The following is a 27997-nucleotide window of genomic DNA, read 5'->3' as shown; positions in this document are numbered from 1 at the left end:
CAGTGACGTCATCGGCAGGGTTGGACTCTGGAGCTTGTTTTGTTACATTGTTGCTGTTTTAGTTTCACTCCTTTTGTTTAAGAAGAAAAAAACCAATTTACATCTGATTTAATTATCCATTTGAAGAACAAACCAATCACACTTGAAGTCTGCAAAAATGAAATGGATGTTTAAAGAAGATCATTCCCTAGGTAAGGGATTATGATAGTGGGGGACAGTGTTATGATCTGCGCTTTCGTTTTCGTAGCCCTGAATCTGTGCTTATTTTGCGGTGTCAGGGCCTGCTAAGCAATGACCTGCGCACAGTGTTGTATTGTGTGTCCGTTTGTATAATTACACTGTTTGTTTAGAATGACAAAATACAGGCCTACGGTCGAAATGGCGCAAACATACTGCTGTAATATTTTGCTGTCAGTTTAGGGAGGCTGGGGGACTGACAGTAGCTTATATAGGCTGCAATTGTGTGGCCTTTCTTTCTAGAAAGAGCATTGTTTTGCTAGGTGGCGGTTGTCCTTGCTGTCACTGCTCCTGCACGGGTGTTAATTTCGAAAGGGCGTCCTACATTAACATCGCGCATTCTGCTCTGGCCATTCTCGCTGAGCTTCCATAGGGAACAACGCAAGAAACCGGGGCAGTGACAGAGCATCCGGAAGAACTTTATTATATTTTTTGCTAGGTCACCCTTATCTCAAATTCAGGCATGCAAGAGAGTCCGGACAAGATCGGTCGGGTCCGTGTAGAGCAGGTGTCCGCAGTTTTGCGCGAGTCTGCGCCGCTCCACCAATGGGATCGGAGGGATTCTGCAGATCTGCGCAGGACTGCGGAAATCTGCGCAAAAAGAACGCGACCATAGAACTTTAAGCATTGCTGCTGACATGGTGTTTGGAAGCTACGTCATGTAGGACAATTATACGGTCGCGTTGATCGTTTTATGTGAAAACACTCATTTGGTACGTGCGTGCGTGTCTGTCCGACCCACTATATAAACCAAGTACTGTAATATATATATATAAAATGAATTTCCAGATGCATTAGGGTTAGAGTTGGAGCTGTTGCCGTAATATATATGTTTAAATGACCTGCAGTTTATTTGGTAGGAAGGTTGACAAAGTTTTTGCACAGGCCCGTGATAAATTAGGGCAAAGACTGCAGTCGTTTAAAAAACAAACTAAGGCCTAGGCCGGGGATTTAAATCGGAGTTAAACTGTTTTATAGTTTATATGACAAGCTCTTTACGTTTGGATTCAAGTAGGATCACAAACTTTACTGTACAGTATATTACAGAGATGTATGGTACTATCGAATTTAATCAAGCACCATACTTGTTCATTATTAATTATTATTGTTTAAAGCATGACCATGACAATTACTGACAAACTGTGGAGATCCACTTTCTATGCACAGGATACATTTTCCAAATCCAAATGATCACAAGTCACATTTGGATGAAGAAAGATTTGAAACATTTTATATGAATTATTTTAATATTTCATTATATATAAGTAATTTATAGAAATGCTTTATTAATATTATTGTTGGAAATGGTGCTCTGGCTGCTCCACAGCCTCTTTTCCCAGCAGATTTGATACCAGGTCCTCAAAGTTGAAATGCTTTAAGTGTAATTTATCAATTAGTTGCAGTAATGTAAAATTGTTGCTGGGTGTTAATAAATGGATGTGGCCTGAAAAAAAAAAATCCAGATACCTAGTAAAATGTATTTTCCATAAATAGAGCCAAAAAGTAGGTTAATTAAAATAAATTCCAGCCTAGACCCACGATGGACTTTAAACAGATGGCAATATAAACTTAGCAGGTGGCATTATTTGAGCAGATCAGAAAAGCAATGGTGTATCAGTGGTTTATTTTTTACACACCAGACAGACTCTTGTGGTTCATTGGTTTTAACATTTGAATACAGAATTGCTAGCCTGAAAATAATTGTGCCATAAGTAGAGACAGACATGCAGTAGATAGTGGCAACCACCCATCCCCCACGTCCACAGACAGCACAGACCCAGGACAAAGGGGGGTTGACAAAAAAAATACTGCTGCTTCCCTAACTTAATATACATGCAAACAAAATAAAGGTTTGCATCACATATGCTGCTGCACACAGTCACAAAATGCCTTGCTTGCTCCATGAAGCTTTAGATGCATCTTGTGTCAGTTTTCTAAGAAACATCATGAGCACAGCGCTGCTTTGAACTATCAACAGCATTCTTTTTTAGTTTTTTCCTCCAGTTTCCTCTAAGATATTGAGAAACGCACCATTTGACCCACTAAGGACAAGTCCAGCTAGGGCGGTCTTCCTGTAAACCACATTTTTCCAGACTCGGCTTCTCTGTCAGGTCTTGTTGGCACATCTTGCTAGCTCTCCTAACCGGCTGATCTTTGGAATCTGTCACCACATATTGAAAGCATTCACAAGATGGCAAATCAGGCCAGTCGCTCACATTTGGTCTTGTTCCACATAGCGGGTGTTTATCCCAGTTAGATGGAGGTTCTCTGTAGAGTGTGTGTGGGATCTCAGCTGAACTGAAATTCATATTAGTATCTAAAAAAAAGACAGACACCATTAAGTGCATTGGACATGTACAGTAAATCACACCTGATGTTTTCTTCATGAAAATATTGCATAGTCAACATTGTATTTAGTGAACCTGGAATGATCTGCATGCATTTCAACACATATTGCCCCAACAACGATATCAACGCATTTGCCCTAGATTTTTACAATTATGCTTCAGCAGTACAGTTCCAGAACTGGCTAATTTATTTGTCATGCAGTAGCTGTACATCTTGTGAATTATGATCTATGGTTCTGGGTATTTGTTAATGCATTGTCTGGCTGGCTGGAGCAGCAGTCGTTGGGATTATGACTTTGGGACATTGGGAATAATTGCATGCATGTGCAATGGGCTATGTTTGCTGCATGTATATGATGATGGCAGCATCATCAGCTATACATATATGAATAGCCCAAACCAACACGAAATTGAGATTAGACAGTAGTGTGAATCAAAATTATATTTAAATCAGTGTGTTTTGTTTGTTGTTTTAGAAACATTTTGCAGTGGCATGGGGTAGTGATTCTATTATATATACATTTTAAAATGTTTTTAATTAAAAAAAAATATTTACTGTGAAAAAATAAACAATAAATACACCTTTTTAATATATATATATTTTTAAAAATACCACATGCATTTGATCCCCAGGATTCCTAAAAAAACAGCATAAAACATCTGTTTCTTCAGCTGACGAAGGCACATGCCTGTATTTGCTCTATTCATTGTTATAATCTTAACAAGTTTTTAATAAGTCTAATGCAAATAACTTTGATATCAGCTTGCTTTGGTGCAGGGGTTGTGTGCTCAAGGCTGTCTGTTATCTACCATAACTTTCAGTTCCTGGAGAATCCACATTCTCCCAGCTGTGATGAGCTGGAATTGCAAGCAGTGGCTCGCAGCTGTGAGAGATGCAGACAAGTCTCAAGGACACAGCTTCTTGTGACGATGCAAGCTGACATCTTGTACGTCGAATGTAATTGCTTGCATCTTAATTCAAAAACTAGTCAGGATTACCGTCATTTTAATTAAATGGTTTAGGCACCACATGGTGATAGACGTGGTGATCCAACGGTGTACAGAACAAGGTCTTGTATGTGTAAACCATGGTCGAGGAAGTACAGAGACAAGCAGCAAATGTTTTAAATATATGGTAAAAGTGTGTGATCCTTATGTGTTTCATATGCCACAATTGGCCCCATTTGTGTATATGCAAGAATATTGTAATGTATTTTAGATATATTTTAGTTTGTAATCCATATATTGTATAGGTTGAAAATATTTGTCAATGGTAATTCCTACAATATTTTTTAAATCTACATATGTTTTGTGTGGGCACTGCCACATATAAACAAAGCAGGTGGTTAAACAGTGCTAGAGTGCAAGACATACAAGACATACCATACACAGCAATGTTACAATGTCACCGATTAAAAATACACTTTACCAGTAATGGCTTCCATGCTGGTCATACGTCTGGTAGATAAACAACCAATGTCAAAACAGTGAGGGGGAGGTCAAAGTTAACCTTTGATGAGAGGCAGTCCCAGATTCCCTTGTAAAATTCATTATTACTTAATCTCAAAACATAATGCATACTTAATATTGTTTAGAATAAGACATGCCTTTTATAATGCAAGGAATGCATGATGTTAAAGATATTTGCCTTAAGTTGTCAATTAACAACGAACAAACCTTGTTTGGTTTCCATAATGTTTCAGTGATCTATGGCCAGGTCACAACATAAATTATGCACCAGTCTAGCACATGAAAGCATACATAGCACAAAAAGACATGGAAAAACCCATGAAAAGCTACAAGCCCAAGAAGCCTCCCATCCCCCTTTTGGCTGTTGGTTGTTGGTTGTGTGTAGCTTCTTTATGATCCACAATTATTATCGATCTGTTCTCTGAAGGATCCTGTCTTGAATCACTGCAATGAAACCAGAACTAATAACTCATAAAGCTGGCTAAATTATAATCTCACTGAACGGAAGCTTTCATCCAAAGCAATTTATAGAGACGAGGCAGTGGAAAATACGCCAACAAATGCTGCTGAACAGTTCTAGTTTTACATCTTATCTGAAGGGCAGAACTCAAGGAGTGGCCCTTAAAACATATGCAGGGTAACAGACAGTCTATGGCAGAGCCAGGGCTTGAACCAGTAGTCCTCATAACAAGCCCTTATGGACCACTTCTTCTTTGGTATACATGTCGTGTGGCCAATCACATTTGCTGTTTTATGCCAGATGTGTACCTTGAAACATCTTACAACTATCAGCATGTCATTTAGATTGGCTCAGTGTGATGCTTTAGGAAATGAATGGCAAAATGAGAGGATAATACATAATATTGCTGCAATCTTCACATGATTTACTTAAGTGTGTCAAGCAGCAGACAGTGGAAATTGCACCTGGCCCATTACACCCAAAACTCTGGAGGCGTGTGCTTTTCCATTTTGTCACCGACAGGCCCAGCACACTGAATTAATCCAGTGTGTCTAACCAGCCCATACTCACCCTAATCTACAGACCTATTAACCAACACAGCGTTTCTGGCTGCTGTGAGCTGCCATTGTTTTTCTGTTCACTGTGATTCACCTCACATGCTGCTCTTTGTTGCAGCTTGAGTTTGTCTGTTTCAATACTAGCATTACACTGGGCTCGCTGACACAGCAAACATATTCATTTTTGCAACCTTTGTGTTGACAAACTTGTAGTTGACAGCCCTATCCCACCTGTTTTTAACATTTGGTTATTCTGTACACAGGAGGCATGGTGGTTCAATGCAAAATGTTTATTATCACTGAGCTCTCAGTTTATTCGCAGCCCTGTGTGTTACCTAATCTACATGCTTTGTCCTTCAGATGAGATGGAGAACTTGGCGTCTAATTTTTCTGAATGCTTAGGGGTGCTGGGCACAGTCCACAACAGCTCATCCCATTAGTGAAGAGTGGTGATCATTATTACTATGCTTAACACTATGATGACAGTTATTATGCTAATGATGATTATTAGCTGTATTCGTGGGTAGTGTTCCATCTTCATGGACTTTTCTGCTCATGATGGCATGTACAGTTGAAACAGCACTTTGCTGTTCCTGTAATAAAGTTGAAACAAACAAACTACTGTGACACATGCATGTTTGCAGATTGCATCATGCAGTGCCTCCTAAATAGAAATCAGGTTAGACAATTACCTTGCGTACAAGTGTTCATGTAATATGATATTGTTTTAGTAAGGAAAAAAAAATAAAGGGACACAAACAAAACCCCTCACAAATGAAAAAAAGAAAAGGATAAGGTTAGGGAGAGGATAAAGCTGGTGAAAGGAGCTGAAAATCTGGGCAGGTAGTTGGGGTTGCTGGCATGCACTGTAGTATTTCTCAGTGTATCCCCTGGGTGGATGAGTAATGTTTTCCACTTTAGAAACTACAGACACTCGATACTATAATGAATTAAAAAGGCTCATAGAGTGTCTCTATGCGTCTCAAAGAGTATACCAAACCAAGGTCTCTCACAGTAAAAAATGGGACTATCACGATGCCTGTTGGCATTTTCAAATTATATACATGTACAGTATATAGTATTTTAGCCCACCAATAATAATTATGATTATCATTATTACTAAGTATTTTAGCTGAATGTGAGTGACTACAAATCCACTTTGAGACCAGGAATAGCATAGCTTCTCTAAACGCCAATGTTCATGGAATGTAAAATGCAAAGCATGGTCAATTTTGTCACAGTACTGTAGGTGATTATATGTAAACCAGGGGTGAAGCTGACAGCTGATCTATTATACAGTGCAATTACAGAATCAAGAAATCTGTCATCACTGCAGGTCATCACTGGGTGTCTTCTTATCCTTTGTTGGTGCAGAAGTGATGAGCAGAACCATGTCCTGGAAATATAAACCCCCATATCAGTCCTTGCTGTATTCTGTCCAGCATTAATTACAAACAGAAAAAACAGCAAGGATAGGAGTTTGGAAGTCTGAGCATAAACTGATTTACAATAAACTGCATAAACTGGTGTACAAAGCGCCAAGTCTCCCCGAATGCTGCCACTCCCCACAGTCTTTGTGTAGCCCGACGCCTATCCAATATGAGATCAGGTATAGCCTCATTCATATCTTCATATCACTTCAGCAGTGCCAGGAGAGCTGTGAAAGTGTGTGTGCGTGTGTGTGGAGGGCTGGTTGTGTGGATCTGGAACGGAGTATTCATTCTCTGGCCATGATTCCTTTGGTGTATCACCTAGGTTAGATTCTTGGTGGTAATAATTATAATAAACTGAACTGAATGCAGACTCGTACATGGATTGTACTGACTATACCAGAGCCATACAGCATATGCGTCTATGCGGATTAGGAACTACTTACTGGTTATGGTAATGGTATCATCGGTCTGGGGCAATGCAGTACTACAGGGAACCAGATCTACAGCTGGCCGGCTGCTTTGTCAAATCTATATCAGTTATCTAAACTCCACTGTTGTCACTCATCGCCGCAAGATGAATTAATCTCTTGGTTAATTTGTGGTTAAAAACATCAATAAATACAGTGGCGTGGCACCACAGTCAATGATTCATCCTTATGCTAGATTGCGTTACTCGTCATAGTCCAAGTGCTGCAACACTAAGTTTATCTACACAAAACACCAACAACAAAAAACATTCCAGTTTCAATATACCATACCCCGTCTGCCAGTGCTATCCCAAGCTCTTCAGTACCAGCTGCTATATACTGGTCTCCTCAGACTCATTTTGCTTTGCTCTTGGTCGCTAAACACATATCTTGCTGTTAGGGTTAGGGTTAGTTTTAAAATGACTGGCTTAATACAGCTGCATGAGGGGCCTGAAGGGTTTATATAACAGAAAATATATCCAAACACAACTTCAACTAAATTAATATCACAGGTCTGTTTCCAATGCTGTATATGAATGCATATATAGTATGTCAGTATTATATTTAGGTGTGGTTTACAGATTGTGTATGTTTAAGACGCTTGCAGTTTGCGGTTCTTGCCCTGTGAAATGTATGTGAAAGAGAAACAGCAAGGGCTTAAATGCAGAGCTGGTTCTGGGTGTTGTGACTTGAAATGGTGATTTGATGCATGAAAAGAAGGAGTCCTCTCTGACTCTTAACCTAGAAGTCCTATTTGCTGCAGTAGGGATTAGAAATGTAAAAAATGTTTTTTTCGTACACCAGTTTCTTCCTTATCTCTGTACTGTCTGAAGACCTATATACTGGGATTCTCTGCTTTTGTTAATAGGATTTTGTGGCATCTGATTTTTTTTTTTTTTTAATCACCAAATAATAACTGCTTTAAACCTTTAACCATCAATCAAGAAACATATTTGGTCTCAACACATTTACATTAACAAATTAATACCTTTCAAAGAATACACACACATATATGTATATATCTCAAAGAACATGTACATTTCTATAACTAGAGAAATGTTTTCAGTTACATTGGATTTTTACTGTGTATTTTTATTGTTTTGGAACTGTAATGACAAATTATGAGAATCGTTCAGGTAGTTTTACAATAAATAGGCAGGGGGGGGGGACGACAAACTATCCAAGAATGTATGAGGGGTGGAGCTTAATTGTCAATGTTTGGGATTTTTCGCTGGTTTACTTTATTATTCAATGAAAGGGCCTCAGACACAGTGACATGGATTTCTACAACACCTTTAAACTTTGCATATATATGTGATTTGGGAATTGCATGGGAATAGCAAAGACATGTTTAGAGCCAGCTGCACAAACCTTCCCTCATGCATTCAGAGTATTCCAAAAAGTGGGTTTGTGCTCCTCTATTTACTTGATGTTTGTCTTTGTTCTTTGCAGAACACCGATGTGTGGAGTCCGCCAAAATCCGTGCCAAGTACCCAGACAGGGTCCCGGTGAGTGTGTGCTGTATAGTTGCATAATTGTCACTTGATCACAGCAACTCCTGTAAGGAAGGCCCTGAGTTTGCAAAACACAGTGTATGGGTTACCAGTTTGATAGTATGAAATAAAACACTGATCTGTCAATTCATCCTAAGAAGAGCTGACGACATGTTCCTTTACCAGCTGTATTTTGGTAAATGTTAGTCGGTAATGAATTAGCATAAAAAAACAAGAAAACATCCTGTTTGTAGTGATATCTCTTTAAGTACAGGGTGTCGTGAAAAGAACGTTTAGGCCATACATCAAGGAAATATGCTTAAATCACTACAATCCCATTGTGTCCAAGGTCAGGTCTGACTCGATTACTGCACTGCAAAGCTCTTAGCCTGAGAGGCAGTGCAGTATGAAGTCATGCTTGTTGTATAGTGTCTCTGACAGCAGGAATCTCTGCATGGATTAAAGTGGGAGTCTTACTGTTTGGAGAGCTTAGCTGGGCCACTTGCTACCTATAGTTGAGTCACAAAGCCAAACATCAGGATATTTACCATGCTACAGTTATTGAAATTGGTAGGTTCCCTCAAATAAAATCTTACTTTTGCCTACAGGCAGCTCTGGGTCACCAGAGATTTGACATGAGTATCTCTCAATAGTTTCCCGCCACCCTGTACAAATCCACGAAGCACAGCGTCCTCAGAAAGTGAACACATGTGAAGGAAATTCCTTCTTGTCCCCTGAAAGGATGGTTTTGTGCTTCACACATAGTTCCATGTCAAGGCTGTATTTTTGTGACTGCATACATATCTGAAATGATATATTTACACTTAATTGAATCAATTCATCCCGAGTCCCTGTGTGCTGTTGCTAAAGCCCCCCCCCCTCCTGCTGCACACTTGCAGGTGATTGTGGAGAAGGTGTCTGGCTCTCAGATCGTGGACATAGACAAGAGGAAGTACCTGGTCCCCTCTGACATCACAGTCGCTCAGTTCATGTGGATCATCAGGAAACGCATCCAGCTGCCCTCGGAGAAAGCCATCTTCCTCTTTGTAGACAAAACTGTCCCTCAGTCCAGGTAAGACCACCCCAGGAGTGCTCTCCTCCTGCTTCTGGGGGTGGTGTCTTATTTGTTAGGGGCCTACCTCACTGATCACCCAGGGATGGAAGTCAGACTCCTGTTGCTTAACACAGCAAATACTGTCGATTTTTGTTTTTGCAGAGTCATGCCAAACCAAATAACAGGCATGTAACATCCTTAACTCAATAGTAAATCCTGCTTTTGTGAATTGTTAATTTTGTTTTTGGGTTGTATTTCCTGGAGCAACAGGATTTAGGAGATCTGTATCTCTATGACTCTGAGTTATTGTGTAACACTAGATAGTCAACTTAAGCCCTGTTCTCTCTTTTTGTTTATATAAATGTAAATGATCCCCATTAGAAACAGCCTTTTCTAAATATTTAAACCACAATGTACCATTCAACACAACTGTATCTTTACTATAAAGAGTCTTCTAGAGGTATTCCACCACGGTGAGAAAGTCACAGTACGGTCACTGATCTGAGCAAATATCACTGCAGAAGTCAAAAAAATAAGTTCCCTTTGTCCGTTTTGTTTAAGATATTAATTTGAATGACAGGGTATTTATGTATTTCAAGGGAATACAATACTAAATAAATAATATATATTATTTTTAAAAAGCCTAGAAAATTGATCTTCATTCCTTTAAATATTTGAACGGCAATGCAATGATGTCAGAATGTCACTGCATGCATTATTAAAATAGATGTAAATGGAGGTATTGAAGATGCGATCAGACTGCTGCAGTCAGGTGGAGAGAGGGGGAGCGGAGGCCGGGGCTAGGGCTGGGCGGTATACCATAAAAAAACGATATACCGGTACTGATTTACGGACCGGTTTGGAATTTGACTATACCTTCATATCGGAATTTTAAAGTTTTGAATAATTTACTATTTACTGTGTCATTGAGTCATAGCATTCAGCTACCAATAAACTGGATCTTGTTCGCGTATCCCACAACTTGCTGCGCCGGCTGCTTGAGACTGCGCTGACATGAGACGCATCTGAACAAAAAACGCTGATAGTGTTCGTGTAATTCAAATTTCCACAGATCTGTGCAGATCTGCACAGCTCCACCAATGGGATAGTTTGGATCTTGCAGAACTGCGCAAATTTGCGTTAAAAGAATGTGACCTCCTTTTTTCACAAACCCTGCAGAAATCAATGTAATTGGATGATTTATTATTTTCATATTTTAGTTATTTAAAAAAATAGAATTGCCAATCATTTAAGTAACAACTTAATTATTGTGCATCATAGATTTACATTCAATTTTGTAAAATAACTGATGTAATTATTTAATAAAGCATTGACAAGGGTCGATATAGAACTCTATATCTGTGGTTTTGACAGTGCTGTTCACAGCTTCATTGTGTAATGAAAGTTGACATTCGCTTCCACTAACAAGGGGACTGTAGTAGTTTTCATTCAGCTTAACGCATCCCTCTTGATTTCTGCATAATCTTGTGTCTCTCAGCCACAGCTCGCCTCCTGCAGCAGCTTCTTGGAGCTGCGCTGGGCTGTGCGAGTCTGCGCAGATTTCTGTGGCTGGATCTTAGTGGCGTCACGCAGAAACACTGCAAGAATCTCTGCGCAGATCTGCGCTTCTCAAACGAGACCCTCGTTCTGGAATGAATGTGCCTCAGCCAAATATTGAAAATAAATTCCATGTGTATTGCGTGTTGACATAAACAAACAAACATAATCATTACACAATCATCGACGACCGGTTGGAGGAGAGTAGTGTGGCTGAAACTTCACAGCAAAGTGACCCCAGTGAATCTGTCCCGATCTGTGTGTCGTCGATAGTGTGAACATTATTTGGTTTCAAGACAACTGACACAGAATAGGAAAACGTAATTCAATGTCAGTTGTGTCCTATTATTTTTGCTTTATATACAGTATAAAATGGCCATTAAAAAATACCGTCAAGAATGTGAAAAATACCACGATATTGTATTTTGGCCATATCGCCCAGCCCTAGCCAGAGCCACGCCTGCTCTCCTGTTCCTGTGGGGGGGAGACAAACAGTGGACCACAGGCATCACGGTGGAGGCCAATGCGCTTCATTAGCATTTTCCAGCACAGAGACAGGCCTGCCAGTAAATTCCTACACTGATTAGCAGCTCGGTGCCCAAAGCTCAGCTCTCTCTTCACTACAGAAGGGCTGGGTTTGCTGTACATGGAGTGGCACAGGCGCAGCACAGACTGACACCATGATCAGAACATGTAGAAGTAGTATGCTAGTGCTACTACGCACAATAGGACAAAACATTTGCAGCTTAGAGGTAAATACCACAGCCATCTTTCCCGGACGAGCAGCACACTGAGGCCGAGGGGGCTGGGCCAGACCAGCCGGGCCTGTGAGGCTGGGAGAGCAAGTACACAATTAACTCCACTGATTTACTCAGTCCACAGATCATACAGAGGCATAAATGGAAGACACTCACACACACATAGCATTAACAGAGATCCGACAAGCTAAAAAATACATAAATCAAGGAAGCACAGTACGGTTCAAGCCTGTTTCCTGCCCCACAACCAACCCAGGTCTCGATCTCAATGGGAATTCCTGATAAAATAAGTTGCATAAAAAAACGAAATGTTTACTAAGCAATTTTATTTGATACTGCCTGGTTTATAGCTGCTATTCATGCACGTACACTGAAAACCAGAGGGTCCTATAGTTTTAATGTCTGATTTGTCTGGCCAGTGGACGTTTTGACCCAAATCCTGTGCCGTGACAAGACAGAACCGTGTCTGACATGTCCGTTTGTGTCTCCCTGCAGCTTAACAATGGGCCAACTGTACGAGAAGGAGAAGGATGAAGATGGCTTTTTGTATGTTGCTTACAGCGGAGAAAACACTTTTGGCTTTTAGACGTTTGTGCTTGGCTTGTGACACTGGCTTTCCCCCTCTCCACACTCACTCTCTCTGACAAGCTTGATTGTACTATAGACATATACTGGCATTTTGGAAAAGGGAAAAAAAGAAAAAAAAAATCACTTAACCGTATTATGGATGCATTTGTAACTCTGGTCCTATCCCCTATTGTATTTAAGCTGTAAACATTATTAGATTGTTAAATTATGTTCAAATAAGTGACTTTTTCTGTTCTCATGGCTGTGAATTGTTTTGCTAGCTGTATTTTATTGGAATTGCTTGCTGTTTTTATTTTCATTTGACTTTTGTTGTTTGAGATTGTTTCTTTCAAGATTATATTTCAGAGAAATACGTTTAAATATTGAACGGTAAGGTAGCTGGATGACCTAACCAATAAAAACATTAAAACTCGTTTCTTTGGACACGGTTATTGGTTTTAATCTAAAGTAACATTTCCGACAAAAACATTCCTTTAGGGAAGGGGTTTCAAGCTCCTGGTTGCTAAACTGGTCTAGTGAGCCGACTAATTGGGTTCCTTAAGTACTTCTCATGAGAATCCGCCATGTTTTATTGACGCTGTACCATAAATCAAGTATATCTTTGCAATCATCAGCTAGAAACTAACTCGCTGGGGGGGGATTTATCCAGTTGAGAAAATTATTAGTTTAACAAAGTACTCAAGTGTGGATTGAAATATTTGGTACCATTTCTTGTAAATGTAGCTCGCTCTGTCTCTCACTATAAAAGCAATAAAGCTAGTTGATTAATTTCAGTGTAATCGGAGTAGTTAATAATAACAAATGCCATCCTAGTTCATTATTTCACTTGGATATAATTTTACAGGCTTTTCCGTATTCTGTGGGGGGGAACTCGTATCAGTGTTTCAGAAAGCTCTGGTGCTCACTCGGGAAGCATTATACACTATACCAATATCATATTCCATCCAACTTCTTCCCTACCACCTTAAAGCCGGTTTATCAGAAGCTTTCATCAGTATTTCATTACACCAAGGGAAACCAAAGAAGTGGACTAAATCCCATCTTAATGGGTATTTTACACCTCTCTCTTTTGACAGCACAGATTTCTTCATTGCCATGCAAAGAAAGAGACAATTTAACCCACAGCATTGGCACCCGGGGTTGGCATCGAGCTGGACAATTTAGTAAGATCAGGAGCTGAAAAGCTTGTCAATGAAAGCTCATTCCAACATCTATCATCCAAAACACCACAAAGGGGTTGCAATACAAAAGCAGTGCTTTAATCACCTGCAGTTTGAGGCAATAAAAAGTGTTTCCATTATTCTCCACAGGAAGCATCCACACACAATCTTTCAATCATCAAGCAAAGCAGACTGTTTTCATTTCTCTAAATATCCCAATTTCCTGCTATAGCACTGCGTGATATGTGGCTCATACCTCAGGACGTCATCAGTCTCGTTTTTAGCATCGTGAAAACCAAAAACAAGAAAAATATGTGTTCCCCCTGATTGCAAAGGTCACACCGTAAGCAGGACGGGTATTTTGAACAGAGTGTCCATTGTGTTCTGGAATGTGCCTTCTCTGAAATGATGATTCCCTTCTGTCAATATTCCAGCTTCAATAACATCCCTCTGCACAGTGTGGACTTTTAGCCTGTTCATTCCACAGCCATGCAAGACTGGGCATTTTCAGTCACCGCTCCTTCTGACTGTCTGTGATAACTGTTAGACAGGGCTGAAGAACAGACCAGTATTTCACAGAGATTCAAGGAGGGGATATCTTTGAACACACTATCTTCTATGCATTTTGTGTCAGTCCTTGAGCACCAAATCGGATTGCTGTCATACGATCACATGCAACCCACCCCTCACAACAAATGGTGGAATTATTGTCTCACCATACGTTCGGGTCTGGGGTGTGGCCTCCTCCAAGACTGAGTGTGTTTGATGTTGCAAGGCCAGGCTTATAGATATAGGCGTGTTTGTGACATCCTGGAGTTCAAAATCATCTTGTCAATCATTCCACTGATGAGAACAGAGCATTTACAAAGAAATCATTAAAGCTAACACTTAGCAAGGTTTCTTAACATTACACAAATAATACAAATCTCATCAGAAAGAAAAGCAAAAAACAAGGCACAAATAAACACTTTAGATTTTTTCACAAACAGTTTTATAAAACAAAAGACTGAAAAAGACAAATGGAGCAAAAGTCTGATGAGTGGAACAAACCCAAAACTGTCCGACGGGAAAAACATTTTAGAAGGATTTTCTATAGGCAAGCGTGTCTGTCTTGAGGACAGCATAACAAGCAGCATCGCACACAGAGCACCGATTTTGCTTATGGTCACGTCTTAATGCTGTGCGAGTGAGCAGGTGAAAAGGGCTGCTCCTTTGAGGAACCATCTGTTTGGTCCTGGATTAGCCCTGGTGTTCCCCTACGGAAGGGACCTCTGATGCTGGCTAGTTAGCTGCGGACCGTAACGGCCGGGAGTCTGCCCTCAGGGTTTATCCACAGGGGCTGCTCAAAGCTGTCCGAGTCAGTGTTACCTGCTGTATTCCCAGTGGATCCCTCACTCAAACTGCAGCAGCTCCCTGGGACTGCGGACCCACTCGCTGAAGGCCTGCTCTCTGAGCTTCTCCCAGGCTTTCTGGTAGCCCTCAGCTGCCTGTTTGTAGTCCCAGTATGTCTTCAGCTCCTTCCCCCTGGAAAACATTACCAGCCCAAAGTTAGTTCACCTTTCTTAAACCCACAAAACACAACCAGAATGCGTCTGAGGAAGAAACAATAAAGCAGGTAAATGTTCATAACTGTTGATAGCTGTTCGCTGTAGCTATTCCACCGACAAAACTATAGTGATTGATGTGACAATGTCATTCTCCCAGCCCTTGGCATAAGTCAGCTAGGCAGTGGAATCAAAATGTCACCAATTTCCAATAACAAACCTGAGTATTCATGTGTACTTTTGAAACATGTATGCTCTGAGAGTACAGAGTGCTGTAGTAAGAGGATGTCCTGGCGGTACGAATTTTAAAAGTATGACGTATTCTTGCACCATTACTACACCACTACACCACTTTCACATGGCTTGGAGAGATTTTTACAGAATCTCAGCACTGAGGACAGCACAGTGTTCCCACTGGCATCTCCTGCCAAGCTGCCCACCCCGTGCGCCAATCCAGTTCTGCTGCCATGTTCTTCCTGGCAGGCTGGCTCTTTCCATTGCTTGTCCCCAACGGGTTTCAGGGAAACTGGCCAGAACATGTGGCTAAGCTTACAGCATGGAGAACTGCCAGGAGACACATTTGGAATCCTAAAGTCTTATTTTACAAATGTTCATTTTGCAAGCTCATTATCAGTGTGTCACAGGGAGGATTTTCTGTCACTTTAGACACAAGGGCCCCCAACACAACTTCAGATGCACACTGAACATGTAAGGCATTGTCCACACTTTTTTGTGCTTTGCTGAAAATGAACAGCTCTATTATTATAAGGTTCTGCTGCGCTAGGGAAATATACTGTAGTCAGTTCCAGCACGCATTGTCTTCGAATCAGCCTCAGAAGAATGAGCAACTCGGGTCCTTCCCCACCACGAGAGCTGGATAACATGGGCAGTGCCCCTCCAAAAGTAAATATCTATCACTTTGTGTAACAGCTGGATTAACTTAAATTGTTATTGGTTTCAGAAGCAAAAAAACACACATATTTGTTTCATTGCAATAAAGAATGTCAGTGCGCTCTCTGCAAACCTGAAACCCATCAAGCGTTCAATCAAGAAAATTCCCTTCGGCTCTTTTAATTTCCGCCGTGCGAGAGGAGGAGGGTGAGGGAGCGAGGGAGAGAGGGAGGGGCAGCACTGAAGTCTTTTTTTGCACAGAGAAGAATGCAGATTAAGATCCAGAGCCCTTCTAAACCAGAACTGCAGATCACTGGGGGAATGTTAAACATCCTCCCTTCCAAAATCAAAACCAAAACCAAAACCAACCTCACTATTCTTTCATGAAATGTCACTGTGGCATCAAAACAGGACTTGGACAAATACCTATAAGGGGGGAGGATTTAAATAGTGTTTGTCATTCCAGTTCCCCTTCCTACTTCACTAGACAAACTGCTCAAAATGTTCCACAAACTGACAAGTTTATTTATGCCCCGTGGCATCAGAACCTCAGAACCTCTACTCCATTAGAAGCGGAAACGGAGCTGGGGCTGTGCCTCTCATAGGCGTTGACAGGCACTGTTCCATTCAACTGCTCAGCTTGGCATGGGCAGCAGCGGCAGGGGAAATCCAAAGCTTAACATGAAAAATAAAAGGCCTTTCTTTTCCACGGGGCAACAGGATTTAGAAATGGGCCACATCTGTGCTGAATGAAGCCTGCAAGCCTGGGGTTCAGAGCAGCAGACAGCTCACGACACCCATCCAATATCCTGTCCTGCTAAAAAAACAGGAAGAAGATCCTCCTGGCTTAGCATTCTCTTCTCTGCATCTCTCAGCTGTGCCCATGATGCCCCGTCAGTCACCCCTGTCTCTCTCCCTGACCAGTTCTTCTGAATACCCCCCATATTGTGGCCACATTGTGATCCCTGACCTAGGCCAGGTTTAAGGCCTAGGATCAGCAGCAGTCAAATCCATTCACTCCATTTAGTTTTTTAATTATTCATTTACCTAAGAGATACCCCTATCCATGAAGTGGCACACTATATAATAATCTCTCATACCTCTATTCAATTCCTTTGTAAAAATCTTTTCACGGATGTTTAAAATTGCAATCCAAAAGGCAAAAGCCTAGCAAAAGCAACATGGGACCAATAGGAAATTTGAACTATGGAGTAAGAGCTAGTAATGGTGTAAAATTCTGCCAGCAGTTAAGGGAATGCATTAGTAGAAGCCCTTATCACCGTTTCTTTTTCATAAGTAGGATTGCAGAGATTGGGATATATGAAACCAAGAGAGGAATACTGCTCTCTGGGTCCACTGGGCTCCAGTGTTATTACTGGTGAGGGCCAGGCCTTTTCTCTGCTGTGTAGTGATTGTGGAGAGGTTGAAAATCAATGAAAATCAATGGCAAACTGCAGGGCTAAAGCAGCTCTTAGGTCTGCAGCCATTGATCCAGGGATGATCCCAGGGGATGCGCAGAGAGACTGGCGTTCATGTTTAAGAGAAGCACCAATCACAGTGAAATCAACTGGGCCCATGAGGAGTGTTATACGAAAACCCCAAAACAATCACTGACCCATTGATGGTTTTATAAGCTGGACACTGCACTGATTAAATCATTGAGCTAAATTATACAGACAATTTTAACCTGATATTAACTATGCATGTTTGTCTGTGCAAATATACTCAAAAAAAGGCTATAAAACACAAGACTATCCAGATCCCAGTGACAGCCAACCTCATGCAATTTCTGCATCAAACAAGCTTACATCAGACCTCAGACTTAGCTCTCAACCAGTTTTTGGCCACAGTTATAAAATATGTACCACTTGAAAATGTTTTGGCCTGTCTTTTCCCCAATCAGGACACGACATTATGATGTTGTTAAATGTGACTTCCCACTGTCACGGTGCTAATTCATCGTCGCCAGACTGGCTTCTCTCAGTAGCACAGCTAATTAAAGATGCAATTCTCAAGACCCATTTATAAATCATTCAAAACCAAGCTCCAGAAGGCAAAGTTTTGCAGAAGGGAAAGACATACAAGAACAATTAGAGGCATTAGCAACCATATGCCATTATTGGCCAACAGCCCATTAAGTTAACTGAAATCTTTCAGCCACAGCACACCGGTAGAGTGCAGTTCAAGATAAAGCAGGCAGGCACTTTAAAGTCTACGCAAAGCCATAAAACATCATGCTTGTGGACTACAATATCAAAATATATAATCATTTGCAAGGGCAGTCAAATATCTTAAAAAAATATAAAATGATATTCTCCTTCCAGGGAAAATAAAAGCAGAACTTATGTTAAACAACAAATTCAGTTCTAACCAATTCCTTCTAGACGTGGCCAAAAACTTAAAAACCTGCTCAGGTGTAGCTTTATAAGGGCCCTTCCAGGCATCTGAAGGATCTGACCAGCCAGTTCGTGGCTGTCCCTGGAAGCTGCAGCTATAACACAACCCTCCAGCATCATCTAGGACACTGCAGCAAAGCAGCACAGCTATTCAATTCCAGATCAAGTCAAGGGAAAGGGAGGGACAGTATGGACCAATTGTACTCAGACTCTTCCTGTTCTCCTCCCAAACAAGCATTACTTAAGCAGCTCAGGTAATAGACTTTTTTTTAAAGGGTCTTAGTCTCTAGTCGATCCCTAGCTATGGTTAAATTAAACCAGGGGGTTGAAATCCTGTCAGAACCCCATTGAGACGTCCAAAGAACTTCTCTACTGACAATACAAAAATGGTCGGTGTTGCATGTTGGGAACGATTATTATTAATTATTTATTAGCAGACGCCCTTGTCCAGGGCAACATACAAAATATATGCACAATACACAGTGCAATAATACAGTGCAATTCAAGGCAAAACACATTTACAAATTCACAGTTTACATAAGTGTATACGAGATATACAGTAAACAATATATGAGGTCTTACATCCTAGATTGTAAAAGCTGATAAGTGCAGACAAGATGTTAAGTCAAAGTTAAGAGCTAAGGGAAAGGGAGTATAGGGGAAATAAACAATACAAGTGCTAGTAATGCAAAGGCAAGAGTATTGATATCAAGTGTTTTACTAAGGTAACTGCCAAAGCCTCCTGTTATTTCACAGGCTACCTTACATGCCTCACAACATAACAAACAGCAAATGCTGCTGTATTGAAGGATAAGGCAACCCAAAAACAAAGCAGCAAGAAGTGGCAAAGAATATTCCTCCTGGAAACATTCGCCCTCAAAGAAAGAAAGACTACACAATGTAAGTTCTCACAGTAGCTTCATTTTTTTCACGTTGTACATCTACAATCTTCATATAAATAGACATATTCATCAACAGAGTATATAGAGTATATCTGTACATATGGGTGCACAGTTGCAGATGGCATTGAATTAAGGCAAAGAGATTATATTAATAACTTAAGGCTGAATCGACAGTTGAGTTTTAATGATTTTCACTCACTGGAAACGGGAACCAAATTGCTATTTATTGTAAATGCATGAATTCATCTGTATATCATATCAAATTAAGTAAGTAATCCACAGGTCATTGGAGAATTCATAATGAACTGAAATGTATAATTTATCCATTATTCAATTAGACAATAATTGTTCTGCTCGGAAGACCCATCGAAGTCAGGTGACGTTAATGATCCGATGATACTGCAGATCATTTTGGGGAGGCGAGGCAGAGCATGCGCACACAGAGGACTACAGCAGCAGGGCCAGTGTCTTCAGCAGGCCAGACACATTTGAGTGAATCAGTAATGGCTCACTGCTGATCAGACACATCCCCCGCTCGCCCATCAGCCTGTGCCAAAGCTGCCAGCGCAAAACGGGGCAGCCCGAGCTCAGAATCAGCCCTTAGAAAATGACCAGGCCACAAAGTTCCCTGAACACGCATCTGCTGTGTTGACAAATGAGTGAAAATGCTGCCACTCTTTGACAGTGTTCACAGAAGATGTAATGTGGGGGGGGAGGATCCCTATAAAAACAAGGGCAGGGGCAGTGGGGGGGGTGAGAGACTAACACCTTTGCACTGTGTCCACCTGCCTGTTTTCACACCCTCTCCCACCGGCGGTGGTGAGTCAACACACAGCACACCTGCAGAGCGCCCAGCTTATTGACATTGCACCATCTGCACAGCTTCCAGTCTCCTGACATCCACCATCGCATGACTTATCAGCTGAGGTTTGTGCGGCACAGAAGTTAACCATCCTTGACCACCTGGGGGGAAACAGAAACATCCTTCTGCCCGTCTACTGATAAGCTATACAATCCTGGTTGTCAGGAGATGGCGATCTTGTTATCGTTGACTGGTGTAGATGGCGCAGTTCTGAGGACGAGGCCTTCTCAGAGCCCAACTGGATAAAGACCTCCATTGTGTCCTTCCACTGCTTTCTGTTCCCTGCAACTTCAGGTCGCTGGGCTCTAATAGCCCTGCCGCCCCACCTTTTCTCTAGCAAATGACATCACAAAGTACACTTCTCTCACTCACCCCACGCCAGCTCTTTTATTACTCCCTGTCTGTTGAGCCTCGCAGTTGTAAACTCACCTGCCACAGGCCCCCGGGCCCAGGGGTGGCTTGGGCATAAAAGGCCTTTGAGCCCGACAGTGTGCCTTGTGTTACAGGAGACTGGAGAGACGCCGCACAACAGCGCTTTTGTTCCATAAAACACAGGCAACAATTTTGTTAAGTCACCTTCAGCCCTGTATCCCATTTCCCTATGTGATAGGGGGCTGAAGGAGCGTGCCATTTACTACACAGAGATCAAGCATGCTGGGGCCCCCCCAGGCAGGAGTCGGCTGGGTAACATGAGCGGACAGGACAACCTGACAGCCAGGAAAAACAGCAGTCGGCTAGAGAATGTCAATGAAAACAGGTACGGGAATCAAATCCTCATCGCAAAACGTCCCAAAAGATTTCATTGTTTTTTTGTGTGTGCAATTTTTATATATTTAGTTCAGAATACTTGTCAAGAAAGATATAAATTGACATGTACTGGGTGATCATCGTGAAATGCTCTGTATCTTTCTTGAAGCTATTTTTGTCAGGGGATGGGGCCCCACTCACCTCAGGGAGTCTGGGAGCTCCAGGGCGGACACCACGAGGGACTTGAAGCTGCTGAAGAGCTCAGCCTTGCAGATGAGAGACCTGCAGGAGACAGAGGTCGGTCACTCAGGCCGGGGTCACAGGCTGTCAGAGTCAAACGCCTGGCTTAAGGATCTGTCAGGTCATTTGACTGTAATAATCAGACAGGTTTGCACACAGTACTGCAGTGTTGAAGGAGCTTCACACAGAGCCAGCATGGCTGTGAACAAACACCTAGCACGAGACACAACAGCGAACTGGGCTGCCTCTCCTCTACTACACAGCAGTGCCTGTGGAGAGATTTCAATTGCACTGCATCTTTTATTTTACATTTTCTGTGAAGTGCCATTAAATATTCATTGCAAGCCTTTCCCATTAGATCATGTGAGATTGATTGCATTCCATTAACTCCATTAGCATTCGTTTAAGAAAAAAAAAAAAAAAAAAAGGAATTATACTCTACAAAGCTTTTATAATCGGGTGCAGTGATGTATTTAGGGCCCCACAGTGCAGTGAGTGTGTACCGCTGGTTTACCTGGCCTGAGCCGTGCCCAGAGCTTTCTTAGTAACTCCTTGCTTATAGCCGTTTGCAGTGACATCTAGTGGTTGATCAGGGACAGCACACCAACTGATGGCTGCAGACAAATGGAAAAAAACTAAACCAAACATTGATTCAGTAGTACTAAAGGGCAATACATTTTATTATTACAGTAAGTAAAAAGTCTTTCAAGACTCTATGTTGAAGCCCAGCTTAAAATTTAATTTCCCTGAAGACTAAATTAAATATATATGCAGACAAGATCTCTCAATTGCTTTTCAAGCACACAAAAATATTCTGAAATTAAATTAATTAAATTAATCACTGATTGTTTGAAGGCAAAATAAATGAAATAAGGCAAAATAAACAATATAAAAAATAAAGAACACACGAAAAGAAATACGAAAATAAAATAAAAAGTTAACAGGAAGACTGAGGTTGAAAGAGTACCTGCTCCACAGGGTGTCACCCGGCCCTTGGAGCTGTCGTGGGTGCCCTGCACCAGTCGGTGGCTGTGGGGGAATTCCAGGCTGGCGTGGCGCAGCTCCGGGGCCCGCACTGAGTAGCCAGGGGGCAGGTCTGTCACATGGGCACACCTGCACAGGACATAGTAACTGGGGTTAACTCTCTGTTGTGTGTAAAGGATGCCAGATTTGATACAGCACTGCTCTGTGCTGATACTGAACTGTGTGTGAGAGTCAGAATCAGTGCCCATGTGTTCTACCTCGAGGCCCCGGCGGCGTCACCCTTGAGCCCAGTCACCTGTCCATCAGCGCCCTCTTCATGGCCTCCTGGCTGTAGGGACACTCCCCGGTGACGACAGCGCTGAAGTAGATCGGCTCCTGCAGGAAGTGGGAGAGCAGCGCCCCCTGGCAGCCCACCACGTTCCAGCGCGCAAGCTTGTCACTGCAGCACAGGGAGAGGGTGCGGTCGCCTCGACCCGGCTTCACCCGCAGCACACCCACGCAGTGGTAGCCCTCCCCCGGCCGAAGGGGGTCCTGCTTGGCTGTTGGGACACACTTGGCTCCGGTTCTGTGTACATCAGGCCCCTTGGAGTCAGGGGCTGTTTCCGAGCTGCCCGGGCCAGATCCTGTGCTGCTGCCATGGGGAGGATCAGAGCCTTCCTCCCCGAGCACAGAGCCCCCTTCCCCCACAACCGCACAATCCAAGGGGCATGTTTTTAAGCGCTTGACTGGCTCCCCGTTCTCCTCTGCTTTCCGTTTTGAGGGCGAGGCCTCAACCCCACTCTTGCCCTTGGTCAGGTGATCAGTGATGTCACTTGGTGCTCTGATTGGCTGGCAGGGTTGATCCTGGCTCGCCACCATAGGGATAATAGAGGCGTCCCCACCTGCAGTGACAGTCACACAGTTGCCTTACACCTACACCTACACTGTGGAATAGGTATTGCAAATGGATGAAGCTGCCAGTCCCCAGAGGCAGGGGGGAGAGAAAGGGGGCACTCACAGGGGGTGTGGCTAGTGAAGAAGATGAATGACACTCCCGGACGCAGTCTCCACCTGCTCCTCTCTGTTCCTGGGCTGAAGATGCCGCTGTCTTGCCCCTTCAGAGCCCCTCGCAGCTGCTCAGTCAGATACCTGTGGCACAGAGAGCAGCACACTCCACTACAGACACCACCTCCTCACTGGGTATCACACTCACACAGGCCAATAACATGCCAGTGTGTGAAACAAAGCATCCATACCTCCATCTGGTACTGCCAATTTTGGAGATTGTTTATTTTGTGGTTTGGCCCAATATGTCCGTAGAGAGATTGGGATTATTACTGCTTTGATGAAAGGAAGCAGTCCGCTCTCTCTGTTTGGCTGATGAAAAGGCCCACATTCATAAAACTTGAACACCATGTCAAATTAGCCAGAGAAACAAAAACCCAAAGCTACACAATTAAATAAAATAAACCACTTCTTTGCATTTTCTTGCTCATTAGGAAAACCAGATGTTAACACATTAATGTAAAAAATATAGTCCTTAAAAAGGTCTGATTTGATCATACAAAGTACTTTGACATTAAGAGCAAGATGACCGATTTATCTGCTCTGTCCGGCCGGCTTCCCTTGCCTGTTTACTGTATCACAGAGATTTGCATTTGTATAATAGCTTCCTTCTATACACCACTAGCTTTTCTACGGGTTGGCTTTTAAAAACAGGATCAAGCAACTAGCTGATGCCTCTCCAATCAAGCTCACCTAATAAACCCCCGCCTGGCCACCACCTCAGCATGGCTGTCATTCAGGATGTTGCCTATGCAGGAGAGAGGAGCCATCACACAACAAAGCAAAGACGAATCCGTGCTCTGCTCGGAGTCCTGATCTCAGGGCCTGATAGCAATTTAGTGATACACACAAAGGAAAATCATAAGAGAGCACAAACTGCTCGGAGATGAAGGGCATTTTATTCCTTGTGCCATTTACCACAAGAGTCACGGCCGACATTAGGTCTGGTGGGTTTTGTGACTGTGTTGTCATGTTACTGTGAGTGACATGGTGTGAATATTCCTCAAAAGCTCCAGTACTGAAACCTGGAGTGGCTGTATCTCTGGACACCCACATTACCCCGCTTTGACCGTCCAGAGGTTTTTTTAAGGCCAGGACTAACCATTACTGCCCCTGCAAGACATTCCCACTTGCTACATACCGCGGCCGTTCATTTTAGATTGGCCGATGCATTTCGTTCCTGTTCCCAAAGCGACGACCTCTGGAGCAGCTGACCAGCGAAAAGACAATAGACAAAATATATTCAGAGAACAAAAGGACCACAAATTGCATGCAATTAATAATAATAATAAAACATCAAAATGTTTTCATCTTGCATATAGTAAAAAAAACATACAAAAAATAGATTGTTTCAGTTTCTGATCAAAGTATATATCTTTTTAAAATCAGTCAAGACAGAAATAAGAAATAAGGCTCTTGTACTTCAATCCACTTCAGCTTTAAGAACACACAGATATATTTGCAAGATAACGCCAGATGAGGGTTATTTCATATCTCCTTATGAATATTAAGACAGACCTGTGAAGTGAACAATGTGGATTACACTGCTTTTAAATGCTGTTTGTTGTAATGTCAACCCATTAGTGGCCCAACCCTGGACCAATATCCAGCCAGGGAGACCAACTAATTGTCTGAGCTGCAGGTTTTTATCCCAAAATAATTCAAATTTTCTTAACTGAACAATGGACTGGCTGCTTTGACTTGACTGAGTCTCTGTGTGGGATCAGTGTGGGATCTGAAGACGCCTCACAAAGAGGACCCTGTGCCAGACTGACCTTGGTGTTGCTGGCTGCTGGACATCTTCACCACAGCGGCCAGCAGAGTCCACTCCCTGCCCATCTGTGGCATTCCTGTCCTGGGCAGGGCACCGTAGCGCTCATAGCACAGCCTCGCCACCTCCTCTGCACTCCACATCGCCCCGGCTGCAGCTCACACCTCCACCTGGATGAAATGATATATAAACTCAGCAAAAAAAGAAACGTCCCTTTTTCAGGACACTATATTTTAAAGATAATTTTGTAAAAATCCAAATAACTTTACAGATCTTTATTGTAAAGGGTTTAAACAATGTTTTCCATGCTTGTTCTATGAACCATAAACAATTCATGAACATGCACCTGTGGAACGGCCGTTAAGACACTAACAGCTTACAGACGGTAGGCAATTAAGATCACAGTTAAAAAAACTTAGGACACTAAAGAGACCTTTCTACCGACTCTGAAAAACACCAAACGAAAGAGGCCCAGGGTCCCTGCTCATCTGCGTGAACGTGTCTTAGGCATGTTGCAAGGAGGCATGAGGACTGCAGATGTGGCCAGGGCAATATATTGCAATGTCCGTACTGTGAGACGCCTAAGACAGCGCTACAGGGAGACAGGAAGGACAGCTGATCGTCCTCGCAGTGGCAGACCACGTGTAACAACACCTGCACAGGATCGGTCCATCACAATATCACACCTGCGGGACAGGTACAGGACGGCAACAACAACTGCCCGAGTTACACCAGGAATGCACAATCCCTGCATCAGTGCTCAGACTGTCCGCAATCGGCTGAGAGAGGCTGGACTGAGGGCTTGTAGGCCTGTTGTAAGGCAGGTCCTCACCAGACATCATCGGCAACAATGTCGCCTACAGGCACAAACCCACCTTTGATTTCCTGCAAGACAGGAATGCCAGTGTTGTGTCAGGGCCAGCGAAGAGCCGGATCTCAATCCCATTGAGCACGTCTGGGACCTGTTGGATCGGAGGGTGAGGGCTAGGGCCATTCCCCCAGAAATGTCTGGGAACTTGCAAGTGCCTTGGTGGAAGAGTGGGGTAACATCTCACAGCAAGAACTGGCAAATGTGGTGCAGTCCATGAGGAGGAGATGCACTGCAGTGCTTAATGCGGCTGGGGGCCACAGCAGACACTGACTGTGACTTTTGATTTTGACCCCCCCTTTGTTCAGGGACACATTATTCCATTTCTGTTAGTCACATGTCTGTGAAACTTGTTCAGTTTATGTCTTAGTTGTTGAATCCTTTTAGGTTCATACAAATATTTACACGTTAAGTTTGCTGAAAATAAAAGCAGTTAAAAATGAGAGGACGTTTCTTTTTTTGGAGAGTATATATATATATATATATGGTGGTTGTATCTGAAGTCACAGTTTTGGTAGACAGTGTACCACTCTTGGAGAAATGTAATGGGAACACCAGTAACTATGGAGTAAATGAATGGACGGGTTTAACGACGGGTTTCTAAGCTGGAGAGTGCAGTGAGCATGCGTGTTGCTCTCAAGCCTGACAGACAGAGCAGCTGCTTTAATCGCTTTCATATCTGGTCTTACAGCTTTACTGTGCTCCGCCGAAATCCAGCCAGTGTCAAGAAATATTATTATTATTATTATTATTATTATTATTATTAACAAGGTCCCTCGAGTACTGTCCTTGGTTCAAACTGCTCCTATAAACACACCAACGGAACCAATCACATTTCAAAGCTGTTCAACATTGCTCGTCTCTATCTGAAATGATGAATCACGTCTGATACCGAATTGCAGTGACCAGTGCAGACGAGGCGACGGTGCGCAGCGCAGAGCTGTTACTGTCCTCCCCGTCCGTCTCCCGCGTCCCGGCGCCTGTCCGCCGCTCACTTCCGCTTCCGCGCACTGCCGCTTCACCCCCTTCAAAATAAGAGTCTCCGCCAGTCCCAGGACGAGAGGGCCAAAGGACGCAGTGCGCGATGGGCTGTCCTCCCCCAGGCCGCCCGCTTCCTGCATCGTGTGCACATGTATGTCTTGCAGTATGGTCCTTAGTGTGAGCTTAGTATCATTTCTGCCAAGGTTTTAAAATATATACTTGTTTATAACATTAATATATTTAATAAAAGTGTATTTTTAGTGTAAGAACACTATGCAAGTCATAATAATAAAGTTATAATGTATTCAATTAGAATGTCCACAGTGAGGAGAGACGAATCTCAGATCCTAAAGAAAACACACAATACTAAGCTTTAGTCTACACATGTGCAAAATGCATACAGATGTTTAAATCCACTACATTTAGTGATTCTTTTGGTAGAGGGGAACACAATAATTTGAGGTTATTGAAGAATATTTCCTCCACAATCAAATAAACAATCGGCCAAAATACTTAACACTCAAACCAACAGAAAAACCACACAGCTGAATAAACAAACTTTTTTTTGTTACAAACACAAATTATAATACATGAGTCCTAGACTTATGTCGTTGGACGACATGCAGATTTCATCTACTATAAGCACTGCTTCAGCATATTGGGGGACACCTACCATGTGATATGGAAATAAATCCACGTATCAAGGCTTTATGGAGGAACTTATACATTTTTAGTAGCTGTTTGTCTGAAACCAGAGAACGATGGTGTGGAGATGGTCGTTTATGAAATTCTTTATGCAGCCACCATTGAAACCTCCAGGAACAACATTTAAATGCATGTATTTAAGGCAGGTTTTGGTGTTGGAGAACTTGTATTGCCAGAGAGCACAGTGAATAGAGAAATATACAGATACAACCAAAAATATATAAAAACAAAATACGTGATAGTGGTTACTGCTAATACAGTAAAATTAAATATTGCTCAGTAGACCTTAAAAGGTTTTTGTCAAAATCAGCTGCAGTTTATAATTCTGCCACAAGAGAGTGCTAATGTAAAGGGTTTGGCATGCTGTATATCACCATCAATAATTTGAATTACAAAGTAAAATAATTTCAGTAATAAGTTGTAATTTATTCAATGTAATATACATTATCTCTGTCACTCACATACAGTCTTAAAATACAA

The 27997-nt window shown here is 42.3% G+C and overlaps 2 protein-coding genes across 4 annotated transcripts; one reads left to right on the top strand and one right to left on the bottom strand.

Annotated features, from left to right (window-relative positions):
* Position 1: 1 nt before the first annotated feature.
* Positions 2-12835, top strand: gabarapl2 (GABA(A) receptor-associated protein like 2). The gene is made up of 4 exons (XM_066713896.1): positions 2-191; positions 8425-8480; positions 9365-9537; positions 12330-12835. The coding sequence occupies exons 1-4, from the start codon at positions 158-160 to the stop codon at positions 12418-12420; spliced, it is 354 nt and encodes a 117-aa protein (XP_066569993.1). The 5' UTR covers positions 2-157; the 3' UTR covers positions 12421-12835.
* On the bottom strand, positions 12449-26847 carry adat1 (adenosine deaminase tRNA specific 1). Of its 3 annotated transcripts, none has more exons than XM_066713894.1 (10): positions 25839-26847; positions 24968-25133; positions 24334-24402; positions 23886-23940; positions 23146-23276; positions 22444-23029; positions 22132-22277; positions 21679-21778; positions 21126-21206; positions 12449-15106 (listed from the first exon to the last, which is right to left on the bottom strand). In XM_066713894.1, exons 2-10 carry the CDS (start codon positions 25104-25106, stop codon positions 14974-14976), a joined length of 1440 nt encoding a protein of 479 aa, XP_066569991.1. In that variant the 5' UTR covers positions 25107-25133; positions 25839-26847; the 3' UTR covers positions 12449-14973. The 3 variants fall into 3 exon arrangements, with proteins under 3 accessions (XP_066569991.1, XP_066569990.1, XP_066569992.1); XM_066713893.1 differs by having other exon boundaries at positions 26724-26844; XM_066713895.1 differs by lacking the exons at positions 24968-25133; positions 25839-26847 and having other exon boundaries at positions 23886-24017; positions 24334-24404.
* Positions 26848-27997: the final 1150 nt, after the last annotated feature.

This window comes from Amia ocellicauda, chromosome 9 (genome assembly GCF_036373705.1).
Source record: "Amia ocellicauda isolate fAmiCal2 chromosome 9, fAmiCal2.hap1, whole genome shotgun sequence".
Taxonomy (NCBI): Eukaryota; Metazoa; Chordata; class Actinopteri; order Amiiformes; family Amiidae; genus Amia; species Amia ocellicauda.
Note: the sequence above shows the minus strand (reverse complement) of the source record. Positions and strands in the feature narration are given on the sequence as shown.

Bases quoted from the DNA above. Each gene is read 5' to 3' on its own strand.
- gabarapl2 (XM_066713896.1), top strand. From the start codon at position 158: ATGAAATGGATGTTTAAAGAAGATCATTCCCTAG. The intron at 8,481-9,364 runs GTGAGTGTGTGC...GCACACTTGCAG, and splicing joins AGTACCCAGACAGGGTCCCG to GTGATTGTGGAGAAGGTGTC. The intron at 9,538-12,329 runs GTAAGACCACCC...GTCTCCCTGCAG, and splicing joins AAAACTGTCCCTCAGTCCAG to CTTAACAATGGGCCAACTGT.
- adat1 (XM_066713894.1), bottom strand. From the start codon at position 25,106: ATGTGGAGTGCAGAGGAGGTGGCGAGGCTGTGCTATGAGCGCTACGGT. The intron at 24,403-24,967 runs GTCAGTCTGGCA...TTCGCTGGTCAG, and splicing joins CAGCAGCCAGCAACACCAAG to CTGCTCCAGAGGTCGTCGCT. The intron at 23,941-24,333 runs GTATGTAGCAAG...TCTCCTGCATAG, and splicing joins ATCTAAAATGAACGGCCGCG to GCAACATCCTGAATGACAGC.